General features: G+C 48.5%; 1 protein-coding gene across 1 annotated transcript in view; it reads left to right on the top strand.

The window, feature by feature from the left end:
- Nucleotides 1-452: 452 nt before the first annotated feature.
- The window catches only part of LOC120916767 (mucin-2-like), a 31,174-nt gene continuing 17,450 nt past the window's right edge, over nucleotides 453-14,176 (top strand). The window contains exon 1 of the mRNA XM_040327707.1: nucleotides 453-5,101. Within this exon, the coding sequence (XP_040183641.1) occupies nucleotides 988-5,101 (4,114 nt within the window). The 5' untranslated portion in view covers nucleotides 453-987. The remainder of the gene's footprint in view (nucleotides 5,102-14,176) is intronic.

The following is a 14,176-nucleotide window of genomic DNA, read 5'->3' as shown; positions in this document are numbered from 1 at the left end:
CAGCTGTGCATACTTACTCTGAAACATCTCCATTACCTACAACTGTCCCGTTAAGATCATCTTCACCCATAAAAACAACCACTTCTGCCACACCAGTGCATATATATTTTGACACATTTCCACCACCTACGACTGTCTCGTTAAGCTCAACTCCACCCAGAGAAACTACTACTTCAGCCACAACAGTGCACACTTATGCTAAAACATCTACACCACCCACAACTGTCCCATTCAGCTCATCTACACCCAGAAAAACAACCACTCCTGCAACACCAGTGCATATATATTCTGACACATTTCCACCACCTAGGACTGTCTCATTAAGCTCAACCTCACCCAAAGAAACTACTACTTCTGCCACAACAGTGCACACTTATGCTAAAACATCTACACCACCCACAACGGTCCCATTCAGCCCATCTACACCCAGAAAAAAAACCACTCCTGCAACACCAGTGCATATATATTCTGACACATTTCCACCACCTAGGACTGTCTCATTAAGCTCAACCTCACCCAAAGAAACTACTACTTCTGCCACAACAGTGCACACTTATGCTAAAACATCTACACCACCCACAACTGTCCCATTCAGCTCATCTACACCCAGAAAAACAACCACTCCTGCAACACCAGTGCATATATATTCTGACACATTTCCACCACCTAGGACTGTCTCATTAAGCTCAACCTCACCCAAAGAAACTACTACTTCTGCCACAACAGTGCACACTTATGCTGAAACATCTCCACCACCCACAACTGTCCCATTCAGCTCATCTACACCCAGAAAAACAACCACTCCTGCCACACCAGTGCACACATATCCTGAAACAATTGCATCACCTATGACTGTCCCATTAATCTCACCTTCACCCACAAAAACAACTACTTCTGCCACAACAGTCCTGTTAAGCTCATCTTCAGCAAAAAAAAAAAACGACTTCTTCCACAACAGTGCATACTTATTTCAAAACAAGTCCACTAATGACAGTCTCATTAAGCTCCTCTTTGCCTAGTAAAACAACTATTGCCGGACAAACAGGACTTGACAAATATCCACAGTCTTCCACTGTTCTGAAAAGTTCATCTTCACCTGAAAACATAACTGCTCCCTCTACAGCTGTGCATACTTACTCTGAAACATCTCCATTACCTACAACTGTCCCGTTAAGATCATCTTCACCCATAAAAACAACCACTTCTGCCACACCAGTGCATATATATTTTGACACATTTCCACCACCTACGACTGTCTCGTTAAGCTCAACTCCACCCAGAGAAACTACTACTTCAGCCACAACAGTGCACACTTATGCTAAAACATCTACACCACCCACAACTGTCCCATTCAGCTCATCTACACCCAGAAAAACAACCACTCCTGCAACACCAGTGCATATATATTCTGACACATTTCCACCACCTAGGACTGTCTCATTAAGCTCAACTCCACCCAAAGAAACTACTACTTCTGCCACAACAGTGCACACTTATGCTAAAACATCCCCACCACCCACAACTGTCCCATTCAGCTCATCTACACCCAGAAAACCAACTACTTCTGTCTCAACAGTGCATTTTTATACTGAAACATCTTCACTGCCTATGACTTTTCCATTCCACTCATCCTCCTCACCTAGTAAAAAAATGACTCCCTCCACAACTGTGCCTTCTCACTCTATAACCTCTCCACTACCTACTACTTTCCCATTAATCTCATCTTCACCCAGACAAATAACAGCTCTTTCCACAGGATTACCTACTTATGCTGATTATACATTTTTCCCACCTATGTTTGTCAAATCAAGTTCAGCCTACACAACAGTGCCTTCTCACTCTATAACCTCTACACTACCTACTACTACTTTTCCACCACCTACAACTGTCTCATTAAGCTCAACTCCACCCAGAGAAACTATTACTTCTGCCACAACAGTGCACACTTATGCTGAAACATCTCCACCACCTACTACTGTCCCGTTCAGCTCATCTACACCCATAAAAACAACCACTCCTGCCACACCAGTGCACACATATACTGAAACAATTCCATCACCTATGACTGTCCCATTAATCTCACCTTTACCCAGAATAACAACTACTTCTGCCACAACAGTGCACACTTATGCTAAAACATCTTCACCACCCACAACTGTCCCATTCAGCTCATCTACACCCAGAAAAACAACCACTCCTGCAACACCAGTGCACACATATGCTGAAACAATTCCATCACCTATGACTGTCCCATTAATCTCACCTTCACCCAGAAAAACAACTACTTCTGCCACAACAGTGCACACGTATGCTAAAACATCCCCACCACCCACAACTGTCCCATTCAGCTCATCTACACCCAGAAAACCAACTACTTCTGTCTCAACAGTGCATTTTTATACTGAAACATCTTCACTGCCTATGACTTTTCCATTCCACTCATCCTCCTCACCTAGTAAAAAAATGACTCCCTCCACAACTGTGCCTTCTCACTCTATAACCTCTCCACTACCTACTACTTTCCCATTAATCTCATCTTCACCCAGACAAATAACAGCTCTTTCCACAGGATTACCTACTTATGCTGATTATACATTTTTCCCACCTATGTTTGTCAAATCAAGTTCAGCCTACACAACAGTGCCTTCTCACTCTATAACCTCTCCACTACCTACTACTACTTTTCCACCACCTACAACTGTCTCATTAAGCTCACCTCCACCCAGAGAAACTATTACTTCTGCCACAACAGTGCACACTTATGCTGAAACATCTCCACCACCTACTACTGTCCCGTTCAGCTCATCTACACCCGTAAAAACAACCACTCCTGCCACACCAGTGCACACATATGCTGAAACAATTCCATCACCTATGACTGTCCCATTAATCTCACCTTCACCCAGAAAAACAACTACTTCTGCCACAACAGTGCACACTTATGCTAAAACATCCCCACCACCCACAACTGTCCCATTCAGCTCATCTACACCCAGAAAACCAACTACTTCTGTCTCAACAGTGCATTTTTATACTGAAACATCTTCACTGCCTATGACTTTTCCATTCCACTCATCCTCCTCACCTAGTAAAAAAATGACTCCCTCCACAACTGTGCCTTCTCACTCTATAACCTCTCCACTACCTACTACTTTCCCATTAATCTCATCTTCACCCAGACAAATAACAGCTCTTTCCACAGGATTACCTACTTATGCTGATTATACATTTTTCCCACCTATGTTTGTCAAATCAAGTTCAGCCTACACAACAGTGCCTTCTTACTCTATAACCTTTCCACCATCTACGACTTTCCCATTAAGCTCTTCTTCAACCAGAAAAACAACTACCACTGCTACAACAGTGCATACTTATGGTGAAACATCTTCACTACCCACAACTGTCTTATTAAGCTCGTCTTCACCCAGAAAAACAACCACTTCTGCCACACCAGTGCATATATATTTTGACACACTTCCACCACCTATGACTGTCTCATTAAGCTCAACTCCACCCAAAGAAACTACTACTTCTGCCACAACAGTGCACACTTATGCTGAAACATCTCCATTACCTACAACTGTCCCATTAAGCTTGTCTACACTCATAAAAACAACCACTCCTGCCACACCAGTGCACACATATTCTGAAACAATTCCATCACCTATGACTGTCCCATTAATCTCACCTTCACCCAGAAAAACAACTACTTCTGCCACAACAGTCCTGTTAAGCTCATCTTCAGCAAAACAAACAAAAACGACTTCTTTCACAACAGTGCATACTTATTTCAAAACAAGTCCACTAATGACAGTCTCATTAAGCTCCTCTTTGCCTAGTAAAACAACTATTGCCGGACAAACAGGACTTGACAAATATCCACAGTCTTCCACTGTTCTTAAAAGTTCATCTTCACCTGAAAACATAACTGCTCCCTCTACAGCTGTGCATACTTACTCTGAAACTTTTCCAATGACTCCAACTGTCCCAATCAGCTCGTCTTCACCCATAAAAACAACCACTTCTGCCACACCAGTGCATATATATTTTGACACATTTCCACCACCTACCACTGTCTCGTTAAGCTCAACTCCACCCAGAGAAACTACTACTTCAGCCACAACAGTGCACACTTATGCTAAAGCATCTCCACCACCCACAACTGTCCCATTCAGCTCTTCTTCAACCAGAAAAACAACTACCGCTGCTACAACAGTGCATACTTATGGTGAAACATCTTCACTACCTACAACTTTCTTATTAAGCTCATCTTCACCCAGAAAAACAACTACTTATCCCACAACAGTGCACACTTATGCTGAAACATCTCCATTACCTACAACTGTCCCGTTAAGATCATTTTCACCCATAAAAACAACCACTTCTGCCACACCAGTGCATATATATTTTGACACATTTCCACCACCTACGACTGTCTCATTAAGCTCAACTTCACCCAAAGAAACTACTACTTCTGCTGAAACATCTCCATTACCTACAACTGTCCCATTAGGCTTGTCTTCACCCATAAAATCAACCACTCCTGCCACACCAGTGCATACACATGCAGAAACACTTCCATCACCTATGACTGTCCCATTAATCTCATCTTCACCCAGAAAAACAATGACTACAGTGCATTCTTTTGCTGAAACTTCTTCACTTCCTTCGACTGTACCGTTAAGCTCATCTTCCCCAAGAGAAACAACTACTGCCACCACAGAAATGTATACAGGCTCATCGTCACCCAGAAAAAGAACTACTCCTGCTACTACAGTGTATACTTACACTGAGTCACCACCTTCAACTCTAACCTTAAGCTCTTCTACACACAAAATAAGAACTACACCTACCACAGCATTAACAACCTTTGTTTCATTGCCTCAACCAGACTATACAACATTAAGAACTCAAACTCGGACCACCATTACTGCTTATTCAATCCCTTCAACCACATCTTCTTTCAACACAACCAGGTTTCCCTTCTACACCACAATGTCTAAGATGACCAAAACCTTAAAAACTTTAGCCACCACTGAAGAACTAAAAACTGGATTGAGCTCTTTCGCCTCAACAACTGAAAGCAAAACAACACTAACAGGTATTGCTTCTATAGTTAATTATTAATGCCTATCTGATATTGGAGTTCTTATTTATAATTTGTGTCCATTGTGTGAATGTTCCCTTAATATCTGTCCAATTGAAGTCTATTCAAATGAGATATTAAAGGTTATACTGACCTCAATTCGTTTTGTGGTGAAAGCTATTGTTTAAATGACCTATTTGGTTATCATTTCTTGAGGTTTCCAATCATTACACCTGCATTTATGTCTCTGTTTTTGAGGCCTCGTACACACGGACGGACTGTCCGCTGAAATCGGTCCGCCGGACCGTTTTCAGCGGACATGTCCGCCCGGAGATTTCTGTCTGATGGTTGTACACACCATCAGACAGAAATCCGCGCGTACACGATATGCAGTGACGTGGCCGCGCCGTCGCCGCGACGATTACGCGGCGACGTGCGCGGCCCTGGAAGGTCAATGCTTCCACGCATGCGTCGTATCACTTCGACGCATGCGAGGGATGGCGGCCGAGCGGACATGTACGGTGAGTCTGTACAGACGACCGAACATGTCCGACGGACAGGCTTCCAGCGGACATGTTTCTTAGCATGCTAAGAAACATTTGTCCGCTGGAAAACGGTCGGCTGGAGAAATGTCCGCTGGAAACCTGTCCGGTCGGCCGTACACACGACCGAACATGTCTGCTGAAACTGGTCCGCGGGCAAGTTTCAGCAGACATGTTCGGTCGTGTGTTTGGGGCCTTACTGTTATGAAACTGGGATTTGCTCTCTACTGTTAAATATAAAATTGGCAGCAGTCAAAAATGGTGGACAAAGTTATCAAACAAAGGTATTTAAACTTATACTAAAAGCTCACAGGAGATTAAAAAAGATGACATCCACACACATTTGGATTTTTTTTAGCATTTTACGTCTTGCTGCGCCTTTAACCACTTCAATACAGGGCACTTATACCCCCTTCATATTTTTGCGACATAAGCAGAAAAAAAGCGAACATTTTGAAAAAACAACACTTTTTTTAGTTTCTATGATACAATTTAGCAAATAAGTATTTTTTTTTATAAATATGGGCCAAAATTTATACTGCTACATATTTTTGGTAAAAATAATTTAAATACGTGTATATTATTTGATCTGTGTGCAAGTTATAGAATCTACAAGCTATGGTGCAAATCATTGAAAATTGATCACACCTGATGCACTGACGGCTTATCTAATTTCTGAGGCTGGGTTCACACTACTACACTACTTTCATTCTACTTTGCTCTGCTACATTGGTCCTACATTGATCCTACATTGGTCCTACATCCATCCTACTTTCATGAACAGGATACTACTTTGGTCCGACTTCAATGATATTCAATGGGCCTGAAGTAGGATCAATGTAGGACCAAAAGTAGTACAGGAAGCATTTTCAAAGTCGGACCAACTTGTGTAGGACGCTACAAGACGCTCTCATAGGGAAACATTGAACACAGAGCAAAGTAGGATGAAAGTAGTGTAGTAGTGTGAACCCAGCCTAAGGCTACTACATTGATCCTACTTCAGGCCCATTGAATATCATTGAAGTCGGACCAAAGTAGGAGCCTGTTAATGAAAGTAGGATGGATGTAGGACCAATGTAGGATCAATGTAGGACCAATGTAGCAGAGCAAAGTAGGATGAAAGTAGTGTAGTAGTGTGAACCCAGCCTTAAGGCTGGGTTCACACTACTACACTACTTTGATCCTACTTTGCTCTGCTACATTGGTCCTACACTGATCCTACATTGGTCCTACATCGGTCCTACATTGATCCTACATTGGTCCTACATCCATCCTACTTTCATGAACAGGATACTACTTTGATCCGACTTTGTGATAGTCTGACTTGTTCTTTGACCAATCAAAACAATCCCAGAGTGAGATAAATTCCTTTTACTGCTGCTGTAATCACAAGTAGGATGTCAAAAGTCGGATGGTTAGGACAAGGCTCCTACTTTGGTCCGACTTCAATGATATTCAATGGGTTGAAGTAGGATCAATGTAGGACCAAATTAGTACAGGGAGCATTTTCAAAGTCGGACCGACTTGTGTAGGACCAGTTAAGACAGCTCTCATAGGGAAACATTGATTTTCACACGTCATGCTACATGAGCTCCCAATGTAGGACCGTTGTAGGACAAGTGTGAACCCAGCCTATGGCCCTGAAATGTCAGGAAAGTACAAATAACCCCCAAATGGCCCCTTTTTGAAAAGTAGACAGTCCAAGGTGTTTAGTAAAAGAAAGTATAATGTTATACCGCGCTAGTGTTTAACCACTAAAAGCGGAGGTTCACCCTAAAACTTTTTTTTTTTTTATGTACCATCCCATCCAACTGACTTGCGTCATCTACTGTATGTTTTTTTTTTTTTTGCCGCTGTATTTACCGTTTAATCGATCAGTTTCGTTTCAGAGTCCGACGGGGAAATAGGCGTTCCTATGAAGAGGAGAACATGATTGACGTCCGGCTATGACGCGTCACGCGTTCCGAAAATAGCCGAAATAGGACTCGGATATATACGGCGCCTGCACAGTCAGCTTCTAGTCTGTGCGCAGGCGCCGTATAGCGCCGTGAAGAGCCAAGTCCTACTCCTGCTATTTTCGGAACGCATGACGCGCCATAGCCGGACGTCAATCATGTTCCCCTCTTCATAGGAACGCCTACTCCCCGCGGGAGTTTGAAACAAAACTGCATGATTAAACGGTAAATACAGCGCAAAAAAATAAAATAAAAAACATACTATATATGACGCAAGTCAGCTGGATGGGATGGTACATAGATGTTTTTTAGGGTGAACCTCCACTTTAAGGACCGCCTAACGCTGATATACATCGGCAGAATGGCACGGCTGGGCACAGGCACGTACAGGTACGTCGCTATTAAGAGCCCAACCGTGGGTCGCGCACACGTGGCCTGTTCCGAAGCTCCATGACTGCGCCCGCGGGACCTGTGGACCCGATCGCCGCCGGTGTCCCATGATCAGTCACAGGAGCTGAAGAACGGGGAGAGGTGTGTATAAACACACCTTCACTGTGGCAATGTCAGTGATCGTCTGTTCCCTGATATAGGGAACAACGATCACTGACGTCACATTTCCAGCCACTCCCCCTACAGTTAGAAACACATATGAGGTCACACTTAACCCCTACAGCGCCCCCTAGTGGTTAACTCCTAAACTGCAATTGTCATGTTCACAGTATCAGTGCATTTTTATAGCACTTTTCGCTGTGAAAATGACAATTTTCCCCAAAATGTGTCAAAATTGTCCCATGTGTCCGCCATAATGTCGCATGTCATGAAAAAAATCGCCGGGGGGCGTGACCGGAAGCCAGCCTGGAAGGAAGCATCCCTTGAGAGCTCCTCTCCTGCCCGCAGCAAATCGGCAAAAAAACGGGGGTTATTGCAGCCATCCATGGGCGAATCGCGGACCACCAGATCCACCAAGGCACGGGGATCATCTCAACCCCCGCCAGGCTCCTCCACGACTTTCGGACGCTATTTTAAGCCACCCGACATGCCGCCGGGTGAAGGAGACAAGATGGCGCCAGACGCAGCCACATTCAGCATAGGGACATCTCCCCCTCGCTCGCCTCGGCTTCACCATCCAGAGCCATCCCCGACCTGATCGCCGACCTCGGCCTCCTCCTTGAGCCCAGATGGCTCCCAGCTACGGGTGAGTGGATCCCCGCACCCCCGCCCCGGACCATGCGGCACAGGCTGCGGCTCTCCATAGCCCCCATGACTCAATGCACGGGGGCCTTCCCCCGCCTGCTCCGCACTGCCCCAGACCCTGAACCACAAAACGGGGCTCAGCTCTCCCCCTCTCCCACGTTCACCCGGGAGGACTTTCCGGCCCTGCAAGCCCCCACCAACTCCCAGGCCTCCATCGGATCTCCTGAGCATGGCAGCTCCTCCGCCAATGCTAGGCCGCAACACACCTCCCCTGCAGCCCGGGGACAAATCCATCCGGCCATCCATCCCGAGGTCGGGGATCGGAGAGGGATCTCTCCCCCCTCATATGCCTCTATGGCAAGCACCAGCGCCCTGCGGCACGGGGGCGCCCCTACCTCAATGGGAGATCAGGCTGAGGCCTGGTCCGCACCATGGGATTCATCCCATCAACCTCCCCTTGAGACCAGAAGGCATGAAGAATCAGCTCCCAGCCACCGGCCATCCCCCACCAACCCACTACACCCTCCGCATGACACCAGGGGACCCCCCCCATTATCCTCCCCCGCCGTGGCAGTCCTACATGCAGGCCTTCCCCATGAAAGACGACTTCAAACAACTGATTGAAGATGTTAAGGCAACTTGCCGCGCTGAAATCCAGGTTCTCCACACAGGCCTCAAACACTTAGCTGATAGAGTGTAGATGGCGGAGGAGGAGATCCAAGAGACTAAATTGGCGGTGCATCGCACCCAAATTCAGGCATCAGACCATCATCTTATGCTTAGAGACATGCAGCGGCACATTGAAGACCTGGACACCAGGGGGCGCCGCAACAACGTCCGCATACGCGGTCTCCCTGACGCAGATGGGGCGGAGGACCTCCAACTTACCCTCCAGAAATTATTCAATAACATACTGGGCGAACCAACAGACAAGCCCATTGAGATGGATAGAGCTCATCGAGCCCTCAAGCCAAAGGGCCCTGCCTCCAAACCGCGGGACGTCATATCCCGGGTAAACTCCTACCCACTGAAGGAAGCCATAATGCCTAAAGCTCGCCCCATTCGTAACTTAGTCTTCAACAACAACCCATTACAGCTCTACCCGGACCTCTCTTGGATCACCCTGCAAAAACGACGTCTACTACAACCCCTGCTCCGCACCTTACAGGACAAAGACATTGTGTACCGATGGGGCTTTCCCTTCAGCCTGTCCGCCAACCACCAGGGGACCTCCGCCACCTTACATTACCCAGAAGACCTGGACGTCTTCTGCAATACTCTGGACATCCCCGTCCCCCAGCTGCCGGACTGGGACCTCGTGGCTACACCACCCCCTCCACCAGCGGTCTGGCAGAGAGTCCCCCCACCCAAATGCCCTAGAGGCCGGGACCCTGCCCGCAACTCCCCCAGGCACAGGCCCACATGAGACGGTCATCCTGGCCACAAGTGCCGCCCTGAGCGCTGCATGAAGCCCTCCTGTTTTGTTTTTGCTTTTTGCTTTTGCTTTTTCACTTTACCCCCGGTTGCCCCAGCCTTACCCCTACGCCACACATCGGGCCTGTCTCGGACGAGACGCCGAAGAGGCTGTCCTTCTGTTTACGGACCCCCCCCATGGCTGATAGCCTGAGAGTTCCTTCTTTCCCAACCCCCACGGTGGAGTTTCTCCACACCACCCCCTGCCCCCCCGACCCACATTTTTGGACTTTCTGGTCGGGAGGTCCTTAAGGAACTGTTGGGACCCGAGGGCCCTCGGGCCACTCCGGCCTCCATTGTTGAATGTTGATGTGTTCTCCTTTTGTTTTTTTGCTCTCATCTTTCTCTTCAGATATCTCTCTCTCCCCTTCCACGCAGGCAGGACTCGACGACACGCCTTGGTGGCTGTCGGCTTGGCGGCCCCCCCACTCGCCCTCCCAGAACCAGATGCAGCGCGCCTGACTCCAGCTAAGTATAACTCACGATCACTCCACCCACAGTATGGCTAAGTTACTATCCTTGAATGTCCACGGGCTTAACTCCAATAGGAAACGTCATTTGGCACTTAGGGAATTCAGGCAGTCAGGGGCGGAGATCATAATGGTACAGGAGTCGCACTTCTCCAAGGGTGACTCCTTTACGTTCGCGTCCAGATCCTCCCCCTTAATATACCAGGCCTTTAGTTCGCGTAAACGGGCAGGGGTGGCAATCCTGGTTAAACGGGGCACCCCCTTCACCTGCACAGATTCCTACATTGACCCCCTGGGCCACTTTATCATCCTAAGGGGAACATGGCACTCGCGGGACATAACCCTGTGCACCCTATACGCCCCCAATGCACATCAGCACAGATTTTTGGGCCGGGTTCTCGCCCGCCTAGCCAGATCCCCTCACGATCTATTGGTGGTGGGGGGGGGGACTTTAACTTATCCCACTCGGTGACCTGGGATCGCCTGGTAGTGAACCCCCGGGCCTCTCAGACTAAGGCCCTGCGGGACTCAAAGCTCTTCCGCCAGCTAACAAGGAAGCATACTCTATTTGACGCATGGAGGGCGCTTTACCCAGGGGATCGCTAGTTTACCTTTTATTCATCCCCCCACCACACACACTCGCGCATAGATTATTTTATAGTCAATAATGCCACATTACGCGTTACTGATTCCGCACAGACTCTGCCCATGTCCTGGTCCGACCACGCCCCCATTACCCTGACCCTTGACCTGAACGCTCCCACCCGCAGGCCCTATAACTGGCGTCTGAATGATTTCCTCTTGAAGCACACCCCCTCCAAAATGGAAATAGACTCTGCCCTGCAACTCTACTTCAGCGAAAATGACACGCAGGACATCTCCACCACCACACTGTGGGCCGCTCATAAAGCGGTAATCAGGGGATGCTGTATGGCCATCTCCTCGGCCCTTAAGAGGAATGCCGAGTCGGCTAGAAAGCAGGCGGAAGCGCAGCTTCGAGCCCTAGAAACCCATCTGCAAGACTCACCCTCCCTGACGCTCCTCAAGCGCATTGCCCTAGTACGGTCGACACTCCGGGACCTCGCATTGGGTCGAGTCGAGAAAGCCCTGGTTCGCCTACGACAGGTATATTATGACAAGGGCAACAAGGCGCAAGCCCTATTGACGAGGAAATTAACGGACCGTTCGCTCGCCTCCACCCCGCACCAGGTCCAGGACAGATCAGGCAATATTTTATCTCACCTTTTACGCTGACTTGTACAACAAGCCGGAAATCCCCCATAACCCACCCTCCCCCGACCTGCTAGATAGGATGACACAATACCTGACACGGGCGGGCATACCTCAGCTACAACCGGACGACTTGGTCTCTCTTAACGTCCCCATCACAGAAGAGGAGCTGACCCTGGCCATTAGGGCCCTGCCCGCTCACAAATCCCCAGGCCCAGACGGGTTCCCATACGAATATTACAAGACTTTCCTCCCCACACTTCTCCCCCACATGACTAAGCTTTTCAACGCCTTTCTACAACAGACCCCCATCCCGCAAGATATGCAGCGATCGTTTATCACCCTCATCCCTAAACCAGACAAGGACCCCTCATTATGCGCTAGCTACAGGCCGATAGCCCTGCTAAACTCAGACCTCAAAATCTTTACGAAGGTCCTTTCCCTCCGCTTAAATGTAGTTTTGCCCTCCCTGGTCCATAAAGACCAGGTGGGCTTCGTCCCCCTCTGCCAAGCGGGGGACAACACAAGAAAGGTGATTGACCTAATTGACGTGGCGGGCAGGGAGGGCTCTGAGTCCTTGCTCCTGAGCCTGGACGCAGAAAAGACGGTTGACCGCCTTGGCTGGCCCTTCATGCTCGCCACGTTAAGACATATGGGGTTTAGGGGACCTTTTCTTCAGGCGGTCCGACACCTCTATACCAATCCGATCTCACAGGTGAAAACTCCCTTTGCCACTTCATCCACCTTCCCGGTCACTAATGGAACCCGTCAGGGGTGCCCCCTCTCCCCCCTCGCTCTCTGCGTCGAACCCCTAGCAGCGACGATCCGCGGCAACCCGGATATTCGGGGTGTTACCAGTAAGGGGGAGGGAATTTAAGATTTTCCTCTTTGCCGACAACATCATTTTGACATTGACGCGTCCCCGCATCTCCCTGCCCAACTTACACGGGGAACTGGAACGCTACGGGGCCCTCTCGGGATACAAAACCAACACGTCCAAGTCCATGGCTATGCCGATTAACATGCCCGAACCAGAGACCTTACACCTGCAGTCCGTCTTCCCGTACCATTGGGAGCGAACCTCCCTGAAATACCTGGGGGTCCATTTGACCACGAACTTTGCATCCCTATACCAGGCCAATTTCCCCCCCTAAACAGCTTGATCAGGGTGCTGATCCTTAAATGGAAGTCCCATCAGATATCCCTTCTGGGCCGCATAGCGGCCATTAAGATGGTGATCCTCCCAAAACTGCTATACCTCTCCCAGACCCTCCCTGTCCCGGTCCCGTGTACTCATTTGCGTGCCCTACAAGCGGATCTCCTCCGGTATGTGTGGAACTACAAGCGCCACAGGATCCCACGCTCGGTCATGACGGCGGCGCGAACTGAGGGAGGCCTGGCCTTCCCAGACCTGGTTAAATATTACCAGGCCTCACAACTCCGAGCGGTGGCATCATGGTTTCCCCAGAAGTCCTACAATAAATGGATGGAGGTGGAAAAGATCTGGCTGGCACCAATACACCCTAATAATCTCCTATGGAACGCGAATGCGGCAGTGGAGCCCGGACGTTTACTGGGCTCCATGCAGCAGCTTCAACGCATTTGGAGGAGGCTAGCCCAAGACTGTCGACTTAAATCCGATAGTTCCCTGCTGACCTCCTTTCTCTATAACCCTAAATTACCGACAAGTCTCACCCACCAGATGTCATGGCCCTGGGCTTTGCGAAACCTCTTTCACTTTGGCCATTTAGTAGACCCCAGGTCCCGCACCCTGCACTCCTTTACTGATCTCCAAGCCAAACATGACATCCCACGACAAGCTTTTTTCAGCTACTTACAGATCTGCCATTACGCCCACACAATTGCCCCCCGGCTCCTCTTCTCAAAACCGACCCCATTTGAGCGTATCATACTCGAGGGCACAGCCCGAAGGGGCCTTATATCAGATATATACCAAATCCTAAACGAATACCCCTTACAAAACAAAGGTAAACACGCCTATATGCTCCGATGGGAGAGGGAGCTGGGGGAGGTGCTTTCGGAGGAGGAGTGGAGAGCGGTTTGGAGGCAGGCGGCCAAAAGCTCTATTTGCACCCTTTATAAGGAAAATACGTACAAAGTGCTGTTCTTTTGGTACCTGACCCCGGACGTTCTCCATAAGATTTACCCTTCCACCTCTGACCGATGCTGGCGTTGCAAACAAACCAAGGGCACACTGTTCCATAT

Source organism: Rana temporaria, chromosome 11 (genome assembly GCF_905171775.1).
Source record: "Rana temporaria chromosome 11, aRanTem1.1, whole genome shotgun sequence".
Classification (NCBI taxonomy): domain Eukaryota; kingdom Metazoa; phylum Chordata; class Amphibia; order Anura; family Ranidae; genus Rana; species Rana temporaria.
This window is presented reverse-complemented; position numbering and strand designations above follow the sequence as displayed.